The following is a 24,938-nucleotide window of genomic DNA, read 5'->3' as shown; positions in this document are numbered from 1 at the left end:
TTTCAGTCAGCAGCTTTAGGTGAAGCTAACATTTTCAGAGAGATATAACTGGTAACTTGGTCCAACCTTTCGGGTCAAACTAAGAATATCACGAAGAGCTCCAACATGATCAGTCTTTGCACATGAACGAAGGGAACAAGAATTTGAAAGCAGCGTAGCACAATATTGTTCAAGCTGCACATCTGAAAGCTGGACAGGTACCCAATACTCAATGAACTTTGAGTCCAACTTCCGCTCATATGCAATGTATTGTGCCAACCTCTCCTTCAGTCCAGCAAGTATGCCAATATCATCACTGGGGCCAATCATTGAACTGTCATCATCAATCCCATTGCTTTCTGAATCTAGGAATGACAGCAGGTTGATGTACTCGGGTATGTTGTCCTGAAAAATCCATGGAAGAGATTAACAAGTCAGTGCATGAAGTAAAAGAGCATCATGTATTCAGCCAAAGGAAGAAAGTACCTTGAGTTGACCACTGCAAAGAAGAAGCCTAAAATCAGAGGCAAGCATTTTGATTTGTTCAAAATGTTGTGACACTCTAGAGTACTGACATTCATCAACAATTATTGCTTCCCACCCTAGCAATTCTAAAGCTTCCAAGTCCTGCACAAGAACAAGTCAAGCGCTATTGAAATACAAAACACTCCTGTAAACTTAACAATGATACTACATAAAGAACAACAAAACTTAAAACACGGTCAGCAAAGTCAAAACATTGGTATATCAAATTATTAACAAACTGGCATGTATTTTTAGCTTGATAGAGAGGGCCGACTGAGAACACAACGGAAGTAATTAATCGAACCATATGGAACTATTATGCAAAGCTATAGAATAAGGGGAGTAGATTTTCCATGTCACAAATAAAGACTACGAAACATAAGAGACGCTACCTCCACAACAACATCAGGAGATGACAAGAGTACTTCAACCATTGCACAGCCACCTTCCTCGTAGAACTCCAGTGCCTGGATACACTTCCGGACATCCTTGTTCCCACTGTAAGTGACAACATTAATAGATGGTGCTAAACGCCTCAACTCTGCTTCCCATACATGAAGAACAGTGGAAGATGAGATTATGAGGAAAGGCCGGCATGCATAGGACTCTAAAGATATGATAAAGAAGATCACTTCCATAATTCGTTCCTGCAAACATTAATTTTGTCAGGTAAATTCGAATTTTGAAGCATGAATGTATTGTACGCAAGCATTTGATAAATGGAAACCATATGCCTGTTAGAAAGATACTAAGCAACAAACATCATAGATCAAAAGAATCTAAGAAAGAAAAAAAACTACAAGGGAAGACTTCATAGCAACCTTGCAAACTAAGATGATAATAAAGGCCGCTTCCCAAATGAAGGGAAGGCAAAAGTGCTAAAAACACTGCATGTGAGGAGAAAATGTCGAGAATTCAAACTGACAATATGGCTTTAGTGTTTAAGTTGTCAGTATCACTACAAGTTTCGCTGGCCAGGGATACGGAAACAATACTGTTATCACCGATAATATCGCTGATAACCAGAAATGCGGGGGAAACATGGGAAAACGGTGGAATTTTTCAATGAAACTTTGGGAGATGCCCAAACACATATATTTGAATATTTAGGAATAAAAAAATTGCAAAAAGAATGCATACATAATAAGTTTCCATTTAATTGGAGCCTAAAACCATGTGCTATCGTAAGAAATCAGTCCAATAGTAACCAAAATGATTTTATATAATACAAATGCAGGTACCATACAATAACTGGGTCATGTAAAAGTAAATGAACCCATCAATCCAACATTCCAACCATCCAATCCATACATCCATCCATCCAACCATCCAATCCATCTACCCATCCAACCACCCCATTCATCCAAACTTCCCAACCATCCACACATCCATCCAACCATCCATTCATCATCCAACCATCTAATCCATCCAACCATCCCATCCATCCTATCATCACATCCATCCATCCATAAATACATACATGATAGATGATACTTTTTTTTTACGTCCAATATATTTGTATATGAATTTTCGATAATAAAAACAAAATCTGAAAATTGAAAAGAAAAAATCTCCATAACCATTTACCAAGCATCTTGAATTCATAACCTCCAACTTCCTTATACCTACAACACCTTCCCCATAAGACTTACAACCCCCATCCCACTTCAACAGATGCAACTTATGCTTCTCTTTTGCTTCATGCCATAAAAAATCATGCCTTAGCCTCTCCAACTTGTCCAACGCATCCTTTGGGCTCTTAAAGAGGGGCATGAAGCAAACTAGTAAGTTTGATAATGCTGCCTTATTTAATGTCAATCTTCCTCCCAATGAGAGGTGTTGATTTTTCAACGTCAACGATATCCTTTCAACTCTTTCAATAACCTTACTACACATGCTTCGCAGGCTTGCTAATTTTTTTCTATTTTTAGGACTTCTCACATGGAAGTGCAAAATCAGTTTAGTTCAAAAGTGTTTGTATTTCGGTATAAAATGCCAAGGAGTACATGTCCCAAGCTTTTAGTCAGTTTTTTTTCTGAAATAGTAAGCTTACATCAAACATCACGTGCATCCCATGACAAAATGGGGTTGTATAATAGAAAAAGTGTCACCTCCTTAACTAGTGTTCCCTTAATTCACATGAATGTTCCCAAGAGTTTTTGAAGTGATGCAGTACTCACAGCATGTTTTCTGATAAATCGGATGTTCTCTTCTATTTTAAATGGTCAATCACCTCATCAAGTTTTGATCTCAGCGATGTTTTCGTTATCACATAATATATCATGCCCTTGGGATATAGATGCATATTAATTATCGCATTGGTGTACCGCATAGTGTATCGCTGTTGTGCAGAAATATTGAAAAATTGGTCGAATTTTTCAATGAAATTTCAAAGATTGTTAAAAAAGACATCAATACACAGATAGAAATCAACGCATCACTAAAAACAAGTGCACATAATAGGTTTCCTTTGTACGGGGTCCCAAACTACATGTCGTCTGACTGAACTGATGCAAGTATATTCAAAGTCTATTCATATATAAATCTAAGAAGACATGTATGGAAACACAAGCAATACATTCAAAAGCAAAAGAAGTAATTAAAAAATTAAAAAAAAAAAACTAGAAATATATCTGTGAAAAATGTGTGTGGTTGTGGCTCAGACCCACATAAAGTTGTGCAATAGCTCAAAATCATCATCTCCATCTCAACAGGGTTGGGCATAGTATTGTTGTTCCACAAACCAATAATATGCCTAGGTCATAGTAGAATAATACCAGTTGACGAACGATGGATGGCTTAAACTAGGATGATGTAAATTAATTAATTAATAGATTGCTAGACTAAATCAAAGCATAAAATAAAGTCAATCTAGCACAATTTTAGAGAAATCAAATATTCAAAAGCTCGAGTTCAACATCACGTCACAATCCCACAAAATAGACCCTTAAGGCTATTGATTAGACATGGCCCAATGGAAGGCAGAACATCCATCCAACATAGGATTTGTTCTAGCTTCAAGGATTCACTTACGCTTTGCTACCTTTTGAATGGATTAGGGTTTAGGTTTGGAAATCAAGAAATTGAGAATTTAGGGTTTAATAAAAGGCTAGGGATAGGGTTTTTAAAATAGAGAAGAAGAGAAATGATCAACGAGGCGGAGGCCATACGGCTGTACGAACGTTGTATGACAGGTCCGTGCAGTTACGGGTTGTTAGTGCACTTATCCATCTTGTTTATCAATCACGTGTGTCGGTGTCAAGGATTCGATTGAGCCTTTAGAAGCTGAAGACTGAAGACACATGAAGACTGGAGCATCAAGGAAGTGAAGAACGGGTATACGAGGTGCCTTGGTGACCGTAACCTTAACCCAAAACAACCATTAACCTCTAGATAATCATTGCATTAATAGGAAAACATTGATTGATCATCCATTAGCCCTAGGAGCCACAATTGAACATGCTTAAAAAGGCTTTAGAGGTCCTAGGTTGCTGTAAAACAAACTACACAAACAACAACCACCGAGCGGTCATCGATCGATCGTTCAATCGATCAAGCGACCCTTGATCGATCTCTATCGATCGAGCTTGAACAAAACTATCCAGCAAGCTTTTTCAAGTAAATCTGAATTATGTTTGATCGATCGATAGCCCTCCCTCGATCGATCGAGGGAACCTCAAAATGTCCAACAAGCTTTTCTGGAAATATGTTGGATTTGGTCAATCGATTGATCAACAGAATCAGTTTTTTTACCGTTGGAGCTCTAGTGTTTTATAAAGGGCATTCGTTCTTAGGCATTTAAAGGGGTTTTTGCTACAATAGAAGGCAATGTGATTCCATATTGATATCCCACATCCTAGACCTTTAATCACATGAGTTTCAAGTCATCTTCATGAGCTTAAACACTCTAATGAGGATTTCAACCTCCAATGAGAAGATGAACTTGAACTCTACCATTTTCTATAGTTTAGACCCAATCTTATTGGAATATCGTTTGTCCAAATCCTTTAGAAGACCCTTATAGGTGAATCCCCTATGATTGCAACCTTCCCATGTGTTGTAGGAGATTCATATATCCTCCCATCACCTTGGTCACATCAATGGAGCATCGCATGCAAGGCGTTTGATCTTCAAGTTGAAGCATTAGCAAGCAACGGCATCGACGATCGGGGAAACAAAACGGGAGTGAATTCAAGCATGGGAGAGCTTTGAAGAAGCAACCAAAGAAGGCGCTACAAAGGGGCTCAATCCGACAAGCGTCAATTGTAGAGTTCATTCACACTCGTGTAGGATTGAGTGTAAAGTTTGTGACCTAAACTCGGGTAGGTTGTTGTGAATGACTGTATAGCCACCAACACGGGTGAGTACGTGTGCAAGTTTTTGTGTAGGCCACCGACAAATGTGTGTATGTGGGTAAGTCCTTGTGTAAGTCACTGACATGGGTGTGTACGTGAGCAAGTCCTTGGGAAGGCCACCAACACGGGTGAGTACGTGGTAAGTCCTTGTGTAGGCCTCCGGTGGGAGTGTAGAGCCTGACTGGCTAGCTTAGCTCGGTTCGATTAACAGCTCGGGCCAGTTCGAGCCAAGATCGAGCCTGTGCAGCATTTTCACAAACACATGGAGTGCACTTTCAATTTCTTACTGTATGTAAAACAACAGCAGCTGTTTACAGGTATTTCATCAAACACCTTGTAGGTAACATCAAAATCAAGAAAAAAGGGTATTTGTTTCATATACATTCCTTACCCCCGGCTGACACTTCATTGAGTCATTTCATCAAACACTTGGTGAGCAACATCAATATCAAAGTAACTGAGTCACCGAACTAGTTCGATCCGAGTTTGATTCGAGTTGGAGTTCGATCCGAGTCGAGTCGAGCTCAGGCAAGCTCAAACTCGGTTCGAAATTTTTTCGAGCTCAAAAAATCAGCTCAACTAGGCTCGAACTCGGTTTCAAACCAAGACGAATTAAGCTTTTTCGAGTCAAGTCGAGCGAGCTAACTCGGTTCGTGTACAGCCTAATGGACAACATCTATATGGGCCCTAATGGGCCACTTTGAAGACCCCACATGCATACTACGTGCATCTGGAAGACCCCATATTGGGAAGATGCATGTGGGCTGCGATCAGAGGAGTTTTCAACCATTGGATTGCGGCCTCTACGAAACCCTAGCCATAATCACTCTTTTCTCTCTCTAAAACTCTAACTCTAATTTCTCCCCAAATCATAACCCTAATTTTCCTATTTTGGTTCCCTAATCCCCAAATTGTTTCCAAACCTCAAAATCATGAATCTATTTGAATGTTGAAATGATCCTATGCTAGACCGAGATTCCCACGTCTCGTTGGGACCTTTCTTTCCTAATTTTATTTTGATTGAGCATTGTGGGATGATAATTTTGATTAGAACCAAGCTAGTTAAATCTGAATATTCTTTTTTGTAGTAGAATGCTTGATTTTTATGCTTCATTTAATTGTAGTAATCTGAAATTTGGTCTCATCTAGCATATTAGCCTACAAAACATTCATCCTACATCAGGAGTGTTAATGAATGTGATATGGGCCTACATAGGACCACTTAGATGGCTTACTTTCATCTACAATAGAAGAGATGATTTTTTATTATTAATGGCATTTATATAACTATGAAACTTCCATACTATTAAAAGGAGACAGGGGGGGCATAAATCTTAACTTTAGCCCTTTCTCCTCTCTCTGCATTCTCTTCTTTTCTCTTTCTTCTTCTCTATTCCATCTCTTTCAATTTTTTCCCAATTTTCCACATTCAGCTTATCTCCCCCAAATCTCAAAATTGAAGCTCCAAATCCATAATTTATCATGCAAAATGTAAAGAATTATAGATTTCTTACCATTTGACACTATTTACAACATACAAAAGTAAACCAAAAAGCAAATCAAAACTTTTATAAAAATAAAAAAATGCACCTTTTAGAATCCAGCCACAAGAGGCTTTCGATTGCGATTTCAGAGAAATTTGAAGATTCTCTTCCAACATACTAGAGTAGACTAGTCAAAAACACCTTACAACATACTCGGAAGAAGGGTTTTTTTTCCTTGAAAAAAAAAAAATCATTTTTTTAATCAATTTTCCAGACAAAACAATGTCGGTTTCCTTTTCTTCATTTCAATATCGCAATTGATATTGATATATCACACAATAGCAAGGTATTTTGCATTGGTAGTGGTGGTCATAATGGTCACCACCATTACCGATACAGGTATTAGTCGTAACGGTCGATGCAGGGACATAATGACTGTTACAAACTCCATAATGGTTGTAAAAAGTAAATAATAAAAATAATAAAAATAAAATCTGAAATTTTCTGAAAAAATATCTAGAAAATTCAAAATAATGTAAATATTCCAAATATGTATTTATTTTTTGTTTTGAACATGTTTATGGTAGCGTAACAGTCCACTCTTTAGAAACAATGTTGTATTGAGTTGTCTGGTGAACTAATGAACATGGTTATATACCTCTAATGTTTACATATCACAATCAAGCATTAAAACTAGAAATTGGAAAAGGCATAAATACCACTTTTTTCAATTTTTTGAAAAAATGGCAGGGGGAGCTTCTATTTGCTCAAATTGCTTCAATCTATGGTTTTAATCCTAAAAACTATGGTAAGAGGTAGAAATTTGCTTTAAAATGATCTAGGAGAGTTTTTTTAAATGAAAAAAGTAGAAAATTGAGGAGAATATGGATTTAAATAGAAAAAAGTAATGGTTTTACAACCTTTACTGGGGTAATGGCCATTATGGTCCAAAAAACAAAACAAAACAAATGCCTCATTTCACTCCTTCATCACGTAATGGTCACGGCTTTTACCTATACGTATCGCCCTTTACGGTCATATTGTACCGGTTACAGAACACCTTACACAATACATTAAGAATTTATAAAGGGGGAGTGTGGATATATCACACGATATCGTGATATCCATGATATATCACAATATCGTACGATATGTTGCACAATACCATGAAAAATGAATACTAAAGTTGGGTTTCATATCGCCCAGTTGGGATAACTGATATATCATGGGATATATCAGTGATATTGCAAGATTCTGAAAACACTACATACCAACTATAGATGTGTCTTTCGTGGTCTCCCAAGTAATCATTCAATTCATCATTAGGTTCCTCCATTAATCCATCAATGGATATATTGCAGATTTATCAGATGACCTATCTATAGTGCATCACTGAAGCCAATAGTGAGTCATGCGTGTTCATCAGCATGGTTCATGACGCTAGCATTAGGAATCTCTTCCTTGGGGTTTTTAGGAGAAGCTGTGCCCCAAGGGATTTAGATTTCCTTTGACTCATTCGCCAGTTCTTTTTTTTTCTGAAGGCTCTGGGGATAACTAGATCTTCTAAGACATCATTGTGTACCTTTTCCTATCCTCCATGAATGTACAAGTGTTGTTCTCCTCATCAAGGATGGTTTTTCATTGTTTTATCCAGTCTTCCAAGTATCATGTGGCAATGGTCCGAGTGAGTGACTTTAAACCATGCACCCTTTTGAGTATTTTCTCTTGGAAGAAATAAGTTAAAAGGTATCATCAGGTTGGATATTCTGCACATTTGGGGAAATATCCAAACTTAATGATTTCATTATTGCCTCCTCAGACAGAAGTTTTCACAACCATTTCCATTGATTATCATCTTAATGCTCGTTCCATGAATCATGCATCTAGTTCTAAATATTTTGCCTTATGGCTTTTTAGCAGGCACAAGACCCAGCAAAAATCAACCTGTTCCAATAGCTTTTGCAACATCTTCGGCACCTTGTTTTGTCATTCTCCCACCAATCTTAATACTAAAAGATGTCTCATTGTGCATAGACATCAGCCTTTCATACCAAATTTGTGTGGGAACTGGACAAAGATAAGGGCAGATTTGGGGCAGAGTTTCAGTCCAAAAGGGGGGGCGGCAATTTGGGAAGTTTGAGGATAGATCATAGGCTGGAATTCTGGGGTTGTGTGCGGGGCAGATTAGGCAGGATAAAGATAGAAAATATGAGACACATTTCTGGATAGTTTCTGGACAAATTCAGCCTATTTTCATGAGAGGTGTTCTGGCGGGAGGTGGACAAAAGTTGGGCAGGCTTGAGGCAGAAATTGGGGACTGTTTTACGTTGTGCATGGTGGATTTATGGATGGTTTGGGGGCTGACTATGGACTGACAGGGTTGAGATTGGGCTGAAATTGTCCCAATGCATAAGTGCATTGGATCATTTTTTTTGAGTGTGTGTAGTCAATTCACCGTCATAGCAACATACCAGCTGGGCCCCAGCCAAGGGAGGGTTGACATCAAGTGGGAAGCTGTCTTCAAGCTCTTACCAAAAGATCATGAAGAAGGCCAACCCCAAATAGCTGGGACAAGGCTATAATGATGACAGGGACAGTGACAATGAAACATGTACACAAATGTCTCTCTTCACTGTTTTATATGATGTTCTAACCCCTAACACCATCAATGTTTGTCCAAATAACATTATAACATTATCAAAGAATGAGTAATAAATACCTAAAAGAATCATGAAGAAAATATGTGTGCTTCTGCTACACCAAAACTATACCTGGTCATCAATGACAACGGCATTCTGGCACTTGTGCCAACACTCGCGAAGCTTGTTAACACAAACTAGATGATCATTATCAAGTCCAGGAGAGCACCCACTAGGCAACGTTGGCAGCTTGTGAAACAAACCATTCCTTTCCTGTAGTACCTGAAATTATTGATTACAATATGCACGCAGGAGAGCGCACAAAACACCAATAAATTCACAGTCATCAAGCAGCCGAAGATTTAAATGGAATATATTAACATCAAGCAGCACAAGGTTTAAAACTACACTGAATCAAGTGGCATAAAACATGAACAGCAAATGCATAAAAAGGAAAAGAAAAGGTAATTAAAAAATATCCCGAAGCAAAAATGTGTTTCTAATGCAACGACAAGAACATGAGGCCTCTTGGAAGTTGCATACACCAATTTGCAAATCAAGAAATCCAGAAGATGTTAAATGTGAGTGTGTCACCTAAACAAGTGATAGGAGTTTACAAAGAAACAATCATCCTCCAGCTAGAACACACAAGGGTAGCACCTCATGTCATTCAAAACTAGTTTATCTGACATCAAACTATTACTCAAAGAACAAGTTGCGACCTTGGGGCCTGTTTTTGCATAGTGGGAAAAGAAAATAAAAGAGATCAAAATTGTAATGAAGGCTCAGTGATGATTTCCCAAGATTTCCATGAGATTTGGATTCCATTTCAGTGGGCTTGTTTGGATCGGAAGTGGAAATCTAATAAAGCTCCCACATTAGTTACCTTTTACATGAGCATTTGACTATGGTGTTTGGGTAATGATTGCTTTTTGAAATCCAATGTTTCTTTGCGACCCAAACATTGCAAAATATCCCATCATGGGAGAAGCCATCCATTTTCTTTTCTTCTTTTCCCACTATCCAAACAGGCCCTCAGTGAAAACGACATGAATTAGCCAACCTCTGTGAAGAAAAACCAATCGACCAAAAGATGGAACTATAGTTGCATGAAGCGTGAAGCAAAGCGGCAGCAAATTCAGGTGCGAGAGCGAGGAAGCATCTGTTTCAAAATGTAAACAACTACAAATTGGTAGGAAACTAGAAAGGGAAAGCGGATCTGAAGTGCAATTTGAAGTGGGAGCAGTGCCTAATATTATTATTTTTTGTATAGATGCACAATTGTATGATGAAATACAGGTATGTATAGTGTATGTACGTGTATGTATGCATGCATGGATGGATGGATCGTGGATGTATGCATGCAGGTATACATTGATGCATGCACAACTAGTTGGATGGTTGGTTGGAAGAATGGCAGGATCTTGGATGAATGAATGGCTTGTCTATATGTGTGCAAGCATGCAAATGCATGGATGGGTGGAAGGATGGTTCGTGCATGTGTGCATGTGTCATTTTAGTCTGTATGTATGCATTTATGCATGCATGGATAGACGGATGGATCATGCATGTGTGTGTGTATGTATAACATATGTATATATGTATGCATGCATGAATGGATGGATGGATGATTGGATGGAAGGTTGGATGGATGGATCACCATGCTTGTGTTTATGTATGTTTTTATGCATGAATGGAACTGGATAGCTTGATGGATGTATGGATGGTTGAAAGGATGGATGGATGGATGGATGGATCATCATGCATGTGTTTACGTATCTTTGATATGCATTCATGGATGGATAGATGGATCATCATGCTTGTGTTTATGTATATTTGTATGCATGGATGGATGCATGGATGGTTGCATGGCTTGATGGATGGATGGATCATCATGCATGTGTTTATGTATCTTTGTATGAATTCATGGATGGATGGATGGATGGATGGACCATCATGGTTTTATTTATGTATGTTTGTATTCATGCATGCACGGATGGATGGTTGGATGGATGGATCATCACACATGAGTTTGTGTATGTTTATATGTATGCATGCATGGATGAATGGATGTATGTTTGCATGGATACACGGATGGAGGTATTATTTGTTTATTGATTTAATGAGATTTAAGTGATTATTGTGTTATTAACATTCTTGTCAAATGGCATAAGCAATTATATGCAACCCAAGGGGCCTGTGCGCATATGCGATCGCACATCCCTCCAAAAAATTTACATTTTTTCATCACATAAGTGATGGCATAATCGCATATGCCATGGCATAATGCCTAATGATCATAAAACCGAATATGCCACCATGGCATATGCGATCTATGCTCCCAAAATGGCATATGTGATCGCACATGACAACATTGGATGTTATCAAGAAGCAAATAGATATGGAACAATTTGCAATTATTATAACCACATGTCAAGGAGTAACGGGTGTCTATGTTGAAGGAGTACTTGGCAAGGGAGTATAAGACTATGGACTGTTCCAAGTGTTCCCAAAGGAAGCAAGAGCAAAGATTAGAAAACTGATTAGTGAGGAGAAAACACAGGCAAAAACAACAGACATGAGATAGAGATATTAGGGAGTTACAAGACCCTAGATGAGGCCTACGGACTATTGATGAGGAGCAGGATGACAATAATTACAATGTGTTGGCATATGCTAAAAACTATGTTGCTAAGCAAGATCCAAGGAAGTATAGGCTGGCGATGCATGAGTCCTTAGCATCAGGGTGAGATAGGGAGTAGAGGAGAGGTCGTCATCTGGGCACTCAAGACAAAAGGTTAGTAAGAGTAGTAGGGGAGGTGAGGGCAATAGCAGGAGAGTAAGGGGGACAGTTGGGTTGGTGGTGGTTCAGGTGGGGTCTGGCTTAAAGCGTGCCTAAAGCGCTTGTGTTACAAATATACCCATTGCAGCACAGATTGGGTGATTTTATAGTTTGTACAGATATGGATGATTCATAATGGTGATTCGTGAATCTGTATTTACAGTTGTTGCCCTTTAGAGATGCCAAGGGTATGTTCTTGGCCGCACCGACAAAAGCATCAAGAGAAACAATAATACAATGTGAATATGTTTACTATTTAAACTAATTAAGTAGTATATTTTATGATTAAGTAATTGCATTCCCTATTTAAACTAAAACATGCTTCCGATGGATGACAGGCGAGTGGTGGGCAATGTAAAAAGGCCATGTACCCACACTGCAATTATTGGCCATCTATGTTCTCACCCAAACTGTCTCCTCTTTGTCATGCAAGAGAAATTGGAACACATGTCGCTCGTACGCACCAACAAGAGGAACATATTAGGGTATGAAAAGTTGTATAAGCTCATATATTGCCATTATAATATGAATTTGAAAGATAGGTAGCTACAAACGAATCAAAACATGGAGGAACATTAGGACTGGCTTGACTTATTGTCAAATGTCGATAGTCACAGTTCAATGATGATATTGAGGGCCCACTTTATAAGTAGGTTAAGTCAGCTAATTTAAATGATACCAAGAGAGGCCCTATTCCAATGGTAGCCGAATAGCAACATCTCCCAAATCCATATTTCAGGTCACATTTTTTATCTCTATAATAGATAAAAGAAGAATACCTCACAAACACAAATGCGGGCTGACCTTGCACAATCGACGAGCAACACACATGAACACTTCGCGATGCACGTCACCTCAAACAAAAGAATCAACCCACACATCCACTACTTCAAATAGGCCATGAAGAAATATAGTCGCAAACACGGCATCCAACACGGGCAAATAGCCAATATGTTTGCAATCACACGTGAAGTGATATTATTCAATAAGTTGATGCCTACATTCCATATCCCCCCCCCCCCGAGAAGAAGAAAAGAGAGAAAAGATGAGAATGTAACAAGAGGAGAATGGGGTGAAGTTAAGGTTAGGATTCCCGGGAGAATGGGATGACTCCCTCCTTGCAAATTGGTTAGCATTAAGGGAGGCCCACATAAGACATTTGTTAATGCCACAGGAATATAGCCCAACCGCTCTACAAGCAAGCACACTTGTATATCTGGCACACGTGATGGCATCTAAGCTATCCATTAGGTGGGACCCCACCATTTGATGCTCTACCCCATTAACCATGCTAATCTACTCATCAGATGAGCCAGAGTCTACAAAACAAATGGATGGCTGAAAACTTATTTTAGTCATCCATTTGTTTTATATTATCAAAAAGAATAAAGAAAAGAAATTTGTTGTCTATTTATTTTAACTAGCCCCCTAATGAGTTTCTGGCTGAACTTTGGGCATTGGCATCTACACGATAGGATTGATGGACAGCTTGGACCCTTCACACATGTGACATAACATGTGTCATCGTGGAGAGGGGTTGGACCCTAAGCTATACATGTGCAGGATTAGCAGACCTCTCTCTCAATCAAACAATTACACAAGTAAAACTGTCAAGAAAATCATTGACAAGCTCTTACAAGACACTTCATGGCTAAGGGCTGGGTATGCCCAACGAGTACTCAAACCCTACGGTACATGAGTCCGGTATGGATGTGGATTTCGGTATTAATTTTTAGCCGATTGGGCCAGGTGTGGGTATACCCACCCCTGCTCCAATTAATTCATAATTAATAATTAGTAATACCAATAACACTTTTTAATTCATAATATTGTAAAAGGAAAGAAGTTGGTTCCTCTGCAATGTTGTAAGATAAGCTTATTCTACAACTAATGCAAAGGCATTTTCACACCGGGTTCGAGTGGGGTAGCCTGTGGGATGCGGGGACACACTCGGGGTGGGCAGCCCATGTGAAGCAGGTGGCTCGTGTGAGGCGGGCCCCACCCGTGTAAGACAGGTGGCTCATGTGAGGCGGTACTCATGTGATTTGGGGCCCACGAGGAGGGTTCGGACGAGGTCCTAACCCATGCGATGTGGGGCCTGAGCTATGAGATAAAGGGATTAATTTGCCATGCTCTAACAGTTCGAGCTTTTAGAGCAAGTGGTTAATTGTCCTGCATCAAAGTAGTAATTGACGATGGTGAGGAAGAAGGAGATGAACAGGGTGATTTCGAAGAAGAATTTTATCAGCCCAACATCAATAGTGCTGGTGATGAAGAAGTAGAAGGAGAAGAGACCACACCACTTGCAGTTGTCAGGTGCGCCTTGACCAATGCTAAGGAGAATGATGATTGGCGTCGGACTACAATATTTTACACCTAAGCAAAATGTGAAGAGAAGAATTGCAAGGTGATCGTCGATAATGGCAGTTGTACTGGTTTCCACTAACATTATGTCCCGTTTGGGGTTGAAACCTGGACCGCACCCTCAACCCTATAAAGTGTCATGGGTGGATGCATCTTCCATCCCTGTTACCCAGCAATGTCTCGTGCCCATTAATTTTGGATCTTATTCAGATTCATTGTGGTGCGACGTCTTACCTATGGACGTTAGGCACATCATTTTGGGACGGTGTTGGCTATTTGACCACGATGTGACGATATGCGGCCGCTCAAATGTATGTTCATTCATGCATCAAGGCAAAAAATTATCTCTAGTTCCTCTCCCACCAAAAAGCAATGCGGAGAAGAAAACTGAGGGGAAGTCGAGTAACCCAGGGGATACAAGGAAATCCCAACCTAAGTCTCTCCATGTAATCAACGCCAAGGAGTTTGAGAGAGAGACTACGGTGGATTCGATGGTTTACACCTTAGTGGCGAGAGAAATTACACCCGAGGTTAGTGTAGAGGGACCCCCCAAGGTGAAGCCAATTATGGATGAGTTTCACGATGTATTTCCAGAGGACTTACCAGATGAGCTTCCACCCATGAGGGACATTCAGCATGCCATTGATCTTGTCCATGGGTCGACTCTACCAAACCTTCCTCGTTATCGAATGAATCCTACGGGGCTTACGGAGTTGAAGAGGCAAGTAGATGAGCTCCTCATAAAGGGTTTAATTCAAGAGAGCATGAGTCTGTGTGCCGTGCCAGCACTTCTCACACCCAAGAAAGATGGCATGTGGCGCATGTGTGTGGACGGTCGAGCCATCAATAAAATCATGGTCAAGTACCGGTTTCCCATACCGCGTCTTGATGATATGTTAGACATGATGGTAGGTGCCACGATCTTTTCAAAAATTGACCTCCAGAGCGGGTATCATCAAATACATATATGCCTAGGAGATAAGTGGAAGATAGCCTTCAAGACGAAGGATGGGCTATACGAGTGGCGATTCATGCCCTTTGGCTTGACTAACGCCCCGAGCACAGTTATGAGAGTGATGACCCAGGTGTTGAGACCCTTTATGGGTAACTTCCTTGTGGTGTATTTTGATGATATTCTTATCTATAGCACATCAAAGGAACAACACCTCCACCATCTGAGGCAAATTTGTAGAGTCCTTGGAATTGAAAAGCTATACATTAACCTTAAGAAGTGTACATTTATGTCAAAGAGCGTTATCTTCTTAAGGTTCATCGTATCATCTGAGGGCATGAGAGCAGATCCCGAGAAAGTCTGTGCCATAGATGAATGGCTTGAACCGCGCAATATTCATGAGGTGCGAAGCTTTCATGGCTTGGCAACTTTTTATAGGTGGTATAGAGGATTTAGCTCCATTATGGCTCCAATCACGGATTGCATCAAGAAAGGGGAGTTTGTATGGACTAAAGCTGCCTCTAAAGCATTTAAGGAGATTAAGGGCAAGATGAGCAAAGCCCTTGTCATGCGCCTTCCAGACTTTTCTAAACTCTTTGAGGTCACATGTGACGCATCTGGGGACTGGGGTAGGTATAGGTAGCATGCCCAGTCAGGAAGGGCACCCCATTGCATATTTTAGTGAGAAGTTGAATGAGGCAAAGCAACGATACTCCACCTATGACAAAGAGTTCTATGCAATCGTCCAATCATTGCGCCATTGGCGGCATTATTTATTACCGCAAGAATTTGTCTTGTTCTCTGACCACAAGGCCTTACGTTACATCAGGTCCCAGAAGAAGCTAAACCCTAAGCATGCTAAATGGGTCCAATTTCTTCAGGAATACTCTTTCGTTCTTAAACGTAAAGCTGGGGTCGAGAACAAATCTGTTGATGCCCTTAGTCGTCGTGTGGCATTACTCCAAAGTATGAGAGTGGAAGTGACTGGATTTAATCGGCTGAGAGAAGAGTATCCTACATGCCTAGACTTTGGTGAGTTGTATGAGTCACTGCAAGACGTTCAACCAACCGACAGTGGCGGGTTTGTCATCATCGATGAGTTCCTATTTAAAGGTGACAGACTCTACATTCCCCGTACCTCCCTCCGTGATTTCTTAGTTTGGAAACTTCAAGCAAGAGGGGTAGCTAGTCATTTGGGGAGGGACAAGACCATTGCCCCTGTGGAGGATAGATTTTATTGGCCAAGTCTCAAGCAAGATGTAGCCAAGATTGTCGGGCAGTGTAGGACTTATCAACTGGCAAAGCAAAGGAAGTAAAATACAGAATTGTATACGCCTTTGCCAGTAACCCATGCTCCGTGGCAGGATATTAGTATGGATTTCATGTTAGGCTTACCAAAAACTATCAAGAAACACAATTCCGTATTTGTGGTTATGGACTGTTTTTCTAAAATGGCTCATTTCATTCTGTGCTCGAAAACGTCAGATGCCCCTACTATGGCTAAGCTTTTCTTTGGGGAGGTAGTGCGTTTACATGGTCTACCTAAGATCATAGTGTCTGATCGTGATGTACGCTTTATAAGCTATTTTTGGAAGACACTACGGCGCATGATGGGGACAAGGCTTCAATTTTCAACTGCTTAGCACCCTCAAACAGACGGTCAAACTGAAGTTGTCGATAGGAGTCTATGGGTGACCACATCCGAACTTGGGACATTGTTTTGCCTATAACCGAGTTAGCATACAATAGTTCCATCAATAGGCCCATAGGCATGAGTCAATTTGAGGTTGTGCATGGCTACAAACCTACGAAACCTGTAGATCTCATACCTATGTATGTGTCCCATAGGCCATCTAAGTCCGCACATTAGTTTGCACGTCACATATATGAGTTGCATAGTGAGGTCAGGAAGCGAATTAATGTAAGTAATGAAAAACACAAAATGTTCGTTAATTCTCATCACAGGTTTCATGAATTCCAAGTTGGAGATTATGTCATGGTTCGCATGAGGCCTGAACGGTTCCCACATGGGACTGTTAAAAAGTTACAAGCGCGTAGCGTAGGATCATACAAAATAATGCAGAAATTGGGTCCTAATGCGTATGTAGTAGACCTTCCACCTACCATGGGAATTACTTCTATTTTAAATGTGGAAGATCTAGTACAATACAAGGGTCCTGCTACTTCACCTTTTGATCCATCCACAGACCATGGCCCTTACCTAACCAATCATCTGAGCCATTACCACATTTACCTTCCTTACCTGCTCGAAGCGAACAGATAGGAGACATACTAGATGCGCAAGCAGTTTCCACTCGACATGGAGGATTTCAGAAATTCCTTGTCAAGTTGAAGCACAGGCCGATCTTCGACAGTACGTGGATTACAGAGAACGAGCTACAGCAGTTAGATCCAGACATTTTAGAGTCATACAAGAGTTTTAGTCCGCCAAAGGCGAACTCTTCTCAGCCGAGGAGAGTTGATGAGGACATCACGTCACGTACACCCTTACGTATGTATCAAGGAAGGAAGCGGGTTGCGCTGATTTTCCTGTGGTTAGGCGAGTACCCGTGATCGTGTTGAAGGCCCCATGTGCATGCACGAGCATCTAGAAGACCCCACACCAGGAAGATCCACACATTATGAGTGTTTTAATTGATTTTATTTAGACTATGGCTATTTTCGTTAAAGTTCACAAGATGGGGATTTTTGTAATTTTTAAAACTTCTTGGATCTATAAAAAGAGGAGGGCGTGTGACCTCTCCCTCATTGAATTTCATGATAATAAATAATTTTTTTTTAAAAAAAGCTCTTGCTTTCTTCTCCCATCTTCATGCGATTTGAAGATACTTCAATCGATTTGGAAGAAAGATTGGTGCGAGGCTAATCTTCATCAACGGAGGTGCGAGGTCTCCATCTATCCCCACACTGTCTTCTCTTTTCTTCCCCATCCAAGTATTTTCTTCAGATTCTTAATTCTCCAAACCCAAATCTTCGTCTTCTCCCAAACTCAACTTTCCCATATCCATCCACAACCCAAACCATAACCGACCTAAACTCATCCTCCCACGCCACAGGTGTGAATCCCACCTGCCCCTTTTGGTTTCCCACCATCTTTATATTGAAACCCCTTTCTTCCATCCCCGAAACCCTAAAACCTAAAATTCTCAATTTTCCTACTTTCCCAAATTACAGAAACCCTAATTTTCACCCTAGGTTGTATTAGGTTTCATATTTCGAAACAGAATGTATCCTATGCTAATTGGATGTCCCTACATTCATTAGATCCTAGTTTCTTTTATTTAATGATCTTGAGTTACGATGTTGGTAGCTTAGGCTAGAATTATGTATGGTTTTCTTTTAGTTTTCATGATATTTGTGATGATTATAGCGATGTTTATGTTTTTTTGTTAAATATCTTAATTTGGCTTTTTGATCTCACATGTTACTTAGTTGATGCAGCGGTCCTGCAGCAAAGTGGCATTAGAGCGGGAGGTCTCGTGTTTGAGACTCCTCACCGGGGGTGATTAATGCAGGGGCATTTTCACACCGGGCTCGAGCGGGGTAGCCTATGGGATGCAGGGACACACTCGGGGTGGGCAGCCCGTGTGAGGCAGGTGGCTCGTGTGAGGCAGTACCCATGTGATTTGGGGCCCACGAGGGGGGTTCGGCCGAGGTCCTAACCCATGCGATGTGGCGCCTGGGATATGAGATAAAGGGATTAATTCGCCATGCTTTTAACAGTTTGAGCTTTTAAAGCAAGTAGTTAATTGTCTTACATCAACAACACTTTCACATGTGGCACACCACGTGGTATGTGCAGTGTGTATATGATCCAACCCATCCAATCGCCCCAGCATGAACTTGGGATGCCCCCAAGTTCAAGTCGATCAGCCATTATGTGGGCCCCATAATTCAGAGATTTTTGGGTGGTGGTTCATTGTTTTATGTAGTGAGGTTCACCTTGTTATTGAATCATACTCATTTTTCGAAAATCCCATCATCAAGGTGGGGCTCACTTGAAGTGTTGGTAGGATGGCATACACACACCATGGTGAACCCCATAAACAAGGTGCCTTAAAAAAGGAATTTTGCAAGTGGAAGACACTTTTGATAGTCTGGAAAATTGTCGTGGACCAATGGTTGATACACATCACTTGTTCACAGTGATGGTTGCACATGTGATACAAGTACCTCAAAATCAACTGTCCAAATTGTGGGCCACAATTTGGATTTCCAAAATTTTTAGTGGTTAATCACTTGATATTATACTAGTAGACATTTAACGGACCGAGTGAGTGCATGCCAATGTACAATTCCAAATACCAGCCTATAAACCATGATACTTTGCCAAATTATCAAATAATCTCACCCCAAAGTGGAAACCTGTAGAGTCCTAACAGGAACGGGTGACCTTTTTTCCCTGAAAATTTCAAATCATAAATAGGTACTAGATACCCTAGTGGGTACCCAACATCCTAATGGCACCGGGCATGGGTGGCCATTTTAGGCCCAACATGAGTATAGGTATGGGTATGGGTGCAATACCCAATGCTGAGTATGGCTTTTGGTGCCCTTGTGTACCCAATCCGAACCCAACCCACTGCCACCCTTACTCATGGCCTGCAGTTCCGCAGTTTTGGCAATAAAGTATACTAACAAACAAACTAGCCAAAAACAATCAAGAAAAACCCTTTAACAAACTCGTGATGCAAATATGCAATAGAACAAGAAAAGCCATGTCATTGTAAACTTAAAGAGGAGAAGCAGGCATTCTCCAAAATGTTAAAGGGAAGACCTATTTACTTCACTAACATTAAAATATTAAATATAAAGATTAAAGACCTATTTACTTCATTAACATTAAAATACTAAATATAAAGATTGAAGACTTATTACCAAACATAACCCCAAATAGGAGAACACCTGAAAATAATCTATCCTAATTAAGCACATCCCTGATCCTACCATACTTCAACGCCACCCCCCTACACTTGAGATACATTATCTTATATTTGCTGATGAAGCACTTGGTGAAATCGAAAGTAGCTGAAATGATTTATAAAATGACCAAACCACCCATGACACTTGAGGCAAAGCAACTAAACAAATCCAAATGTAGATCGACAAACCACCGAATCAATCACCATATATGACATCCATAGCCCCGAACAGAAACTAGATGGGGTGCTCCTCCCTTAAACAAATACCAGATACCAAATAAGGTCCACTGCCTCAAAATAAAAACCAAATATGACACCTCCCATAAACGAAAAGTAGATACCAGAGAGGTCCAGTGCTCCTAAATAAAAACTCAATACCAGATTGGATCCATTGCTCCAAAGAAGAAATAAGATACAAGAATGTGTCCACTGCCTGAAAATAGGAATTAGACAACAGAGGGGCTCACCCCTAAAGATGAATCAAAGCCTTGGTAGCACAATCCTAACTAGGTGCTGCTCCCACTTCCAATTGCACTTTGGACCCATGTTACCTCTCCCGCTTCCTACTAGTTTATACCTGAAACCATTTTGAAACAGACACTTACCTGCTCCAGCACCTGAATTCATGCATCAACAATCAAAACTAAAAGTGATCACCTACCTAAATTGAAACTAAATATTGCTCATCGACATCGAAACTTCAAAACCAAAAAAACTAGGTACAGAAGCATTGAAAATAAAAAACGAAGGCACCAAGTATCAAACCGTCAATACAAACACCAAATTCACAACACGAAATGTAAAAATCTTAAATGTCTAGCATCAATCTCCCAACGCAAAAGCTAATGCATCAAACAATAAATGCCAAACTGATGCAAGACAATTAGCCACTTGCTCTAAAAGCTCGAACTGTTAGAACATGGTGAATTAATCCCTTTATCTCATATAGCCCAGGCCCCACATCTCATGGGTTAGGATCTCAGTCGAACCCCCCTCGTGGGCCCCAAATCACATGGGTACCGCCTCACACGGGCCGCCCACCCCGAGTGTGTCCCCTCATCCCACAGGCTACCCCACTCGAGCCCGGTGTGAAATGCGCGTTAATCACCCCTGGTGAGGAGTTTTGAACACGAGACCTCCTCCGTGGGCCCCACCCACTCCAAGCGTGCCCCTGCATCCCACAGGCGACCTCACTCAAGCCCAGTGTGAAAATGCCCCTGCATTACAAACACTGTAACACAATTACCAATACTGGATGATTCACAATATGCCATGCTTAAGAGTCCCAAAGATGAAATGCAAAGTGCTAAGCGTGAGTGTAGAATGTAGATGGTTAAACATAGACACAGTGCAGAGTGATAATAATGCAAAAAAGATAACAATATACCAAGAGCAAAGCACCAAACACTGGATGTATATTGCCGATGCTGAACAACAAAAAAGAAGAAGAAGAAGAAGAAGAAGCAAAGTGCTCGATGCAAAAAGAAAACTATATACCATGAGCAGAGGACCAAACACTGGATGTATATTGCAGATGTTGAACAACAAACAAAAGTGCAAAGTGCTAGACTCAAAATTTAAAACACTCACACAAAATGCAAAGTACTAAAGAAAAAAGAGTAACCACATCATTAAACGAAATGTACTAGAGAGATGTTAATGACGTCTATTAAGAGTAAAAAGAAAAAATAAGTATACTTCAACAATATTAACAAGACAAACCCCCGTTGCTTCACAAACCAATCTCATTTAAAAAAATACTTATCTTTTACAACTTCAAACTCATGAACACAATTAACTTATGCTCGATAAAGTAGTTCATGCACAAAGCAAAATAGGGCCATCAATCTAAAAGTGACCTCATCAAATGACACGAGAAGAGTGACAAATAAAAGTGATCAAAACACTCAAACAGATGCAATATTTTTTAAAGCAAATAATTATCGGCTTTGACGCACCTTAACTACTCTAGAAGGATCAGATGATTTCTTAGACTTCTCATAACGACTTTCATAATCTCTTATAAGTGCCATAGCTTCATCCGTGCTTAAAAATGGTTCATTCTCTAACTCCCACGTGGCATGCTCATAACCAAGACCCTTCCATTTCACCAACCACTCATATAGATAATTTGAAAAATTGTGACCACACCCACCGAAGTAATCATCAGCCTGCTTTGGAGACATTACTAATCTTTTCTTCAAGAGACGTTGTGGCACAGTCCACTCCAATTTCCACTTTACAACAGCCTGTAAATAAACTTAAATCATATTTACCATTAATATAAGAAATACTAATTATATGGTGCAAAGAACAAACGAAGGATGCATGTCTAATTTTCCATCAAAAATCCATAACATAGAAAAACAGAACACCATAAATGCATAATACAACTTCATATGATAGGTGTTTGACCTTCTCTTTCTGATGTCTCAGTTCAAATTTACTGACAAGTACAAAAGCTTCATCAACAAGCTGCTTTTCTGGAATCCAACGGTTATGCACGTGAGCAAGGCCTTTGTACTTGACTAAATATTGCTTTTCCTTCTGCATTCCTAACACCACATCACCAAAGTCATCAAGATCATCCCCAGCATGACAGCATCATATCCACTCGCTAGGTGGATACAACCATGAATAACCACACAACAACCAATTACTAGAAGAAACTTATAGGAGATGCATTCTAACCTTTAGAATTTGACACCTCAACTTCCCGAACATCACAAATGGACTCAACTCCTTCAGACACTGCATGTATGCCGGACTCTATTTTCTTCCTAACACAATGCAGGCAGTGCCAAACCCCAGGTGGGACATCTATCAAAGACGGATCAAGACAATAGAGATGGTAGGTACTCCTGCACCCTTTTCCATGACAGCACCTGAAATCATGCACGAGAAGGGAAAAAAAATTAAAAAACACTGGTTATAAACAATGTGGTTTTGGTCAAGGGAGATAGAATTACTAACTTTTGTATGTTACAGACCCTTTACTCCAACTATAAGCATATAATCATAAGATTATAAACACTCCAAAGCAGATGCCTCCAAAAAGAAAAACAAAAACAAAATGGATTGTAAGAACTGTAAGAGCAACAGAGATATCACAGACATTTGAGCTTCAGCTGATGGTTCTTTAGCATCTCTATCTAACTTTTCCTTGGATCTATTCTCCTGGAAGCAACTGCCTACAGCACTATTGTTTTGAGTCCAGATGGCAACTTCCTCATGTACTTCCTGTAGTGGGAGGTAAAGGGGAAAAAAAATGTTACACCACAAATGTTCTTCCAAAGAAAATTAAACTTCAAAGAGTTGTTCCAAGGTATGAAATTATCAAAGCAATTAACAAAGGAGAGAGTAAAATTAATGAACCTTATAACCCACATTATTTTCTTCCAAGAAAGTATGAAAATATTTTGTAAAAACACAAAATATAAAATATAAAAACCTGCCAAGTTGCACAATCTAAAACCAAATGAACTCACAATATGAACAAGGACAAAGTAGCAGTATAAAACCGTAGGGAATGCCATACAAAAGCTCGTTTCTCACTTAAAAAATACCAACAACACCATAAATATAACTGTAGATACAACCAGTTTTTAAATATCTACAATATCAGCCGATATATCCCACGATATTTCTTGTATCCCACTTGTGCGATACAAAACGCACTAGTGGGATATATACCACATGTTCGATCCGGTAAGTATTTTTTTTTATTTTCGATCCTTTTTTCCTGTAAATCATGTTAAATCAATGTCAAATTGTTACAAATCCATGATTTTTCCTGTTTTGCATGAAAAATCATGGATTGGGATCTTCTATTTTGAGATTTGGAGGAGAAGGACCGAGTTGCAGATATTTGAAAAAAAAAAATTCCAATTTCTCTCTAGTGGCTTCTTATGTGGGAGGAAATGTGGCTTGCTCCTTGCTTTTCCGTAGAAATTTGTCAGATGATGGCATTGGCTAGCCTTCTTCCTTGGTTACAATTAGGATCCCCAACTAGATGCAATCATATTTCAAAACACACACAAACTAATAGCTAGATTTTAACTTAGATTTTGAGTCCCACGATCATTTGAAAAGTTCCATGTCGATATTCTGACATAGGAGGCCTCTCCTTGATCTATTCCAACAAAGTGAGAAGTTGAGAAGTGCGCGGTGAGAGCCGTCCACAAGGGCGGACCCCACACGTATGCATGTGTGTGATGACAAAAGAGAGGATGGATTCCTTCTTCTTCTTCTTCTTCATCTTCTTCTTCCCGAACATCCCAAGGGATGGGGACATCCAAGCCTCGCTACTCTCTCACCCTAGGATAGGACCTATCTATAAGGAGTCATCAATGTTTCAGAGGAAAACACCAATATGGTGTCCCTCGCTCCTATAGACTTTAGTATGGCCCTACCACATCAAAAGTTTGTAATCCTACCTATATGCACCCAAACTGACCAAATCCTTCCACTCTCCATGGCCCCAATCCTTGACTATATATCTCATGTCAATCAAAGAATCACCAAATATCCACCATTAGATGTCCTATCAAGCGCACCAAAACATTGTAACAGTTAAAACAAACATTCAACAGTTATAATCGATTGACTAACTTTTAAAACATTTACACGTGTTAACCATCTATAAAACCACTTGATGGATGGTCCAAACATTAAAATCATTCCACAATACGAATCTCGTGTAACCAAGTAGATCCCATGTTAGAAAGCTTGTAGTCTTCAACCCACATTCTAATGCATGCGCCCAACCACACCCCTATATCAGTTACTAATATAGCCTCGCAGGGTTAGTCAAAGCACAAAACACTAGGACCATGAAGTTGCATTACGACCTCAG

At 40.0% G+C, this 24,938-nt stretch overlaps 1 protein-coding gene across 1 annotated transcript in view; it reads right to left on the bottom strand.

Annotated features, from left to right (window-relative positions):
* Nucleotides 1-24,938, bottom strand: part of LOC131247018 (uncharacterized) — a gene marked incomplete at both ends in the record, with an annotated part of 72,777 nt that overhangs the window by 18,426 nt on the left and 29,413 nt on the right. Inside the window, 8 exons of the mRNA XM_058247462.1 lie at nt 67-384; nt 466-606; nt 897-1,151; nt 9,115-9,264; nt 22,042-22,332; nt 22,499-22,638; nt 22,775-23,008; nt 23,116-23,323. Of these exons, the coding sequence (XP_058103445.1) occupies nt 67-384; nt 466-606; nt 897-1,151; nt 9,115-9,264; nt 22,042-22,332; nt 22,499-22,638; nt 22,775-23,008; nt 23,116-23,323 (1,737 nt within the window). The remainder of the gene's footprint in view (nt 1-66; nt 385-465; nt 607-896; nt 1,152-9,114; nt 9,265-22,041; nt 22,333-22,498; nt 22,639-22,774; nt 23,009-23,115; nt 23,324-24,938) is intronic.

The sequence above is a fragment of the Magnolia sinica genome, chromosome 5, assembly GCF_029962835.1.
Source record: "Magnolia sinica isolate HGM2019 chromosome 5, MsV1, whole genome shotgun sequence".
In the NCBI taxonomy this organism is placed as follows: domain Eukaryota; kingdom Viridiplantae; phylum Streptophyta; class Magnoliopsida; order Magnoliales; family Magnoliaceae; genus Magnolia; species Magnolia sinica.
The sequence above is the reverse complement of the archived record's forward strand: the minus strand, read 5'-3'. Positions and strand labels throughout refer to the sequence as shown.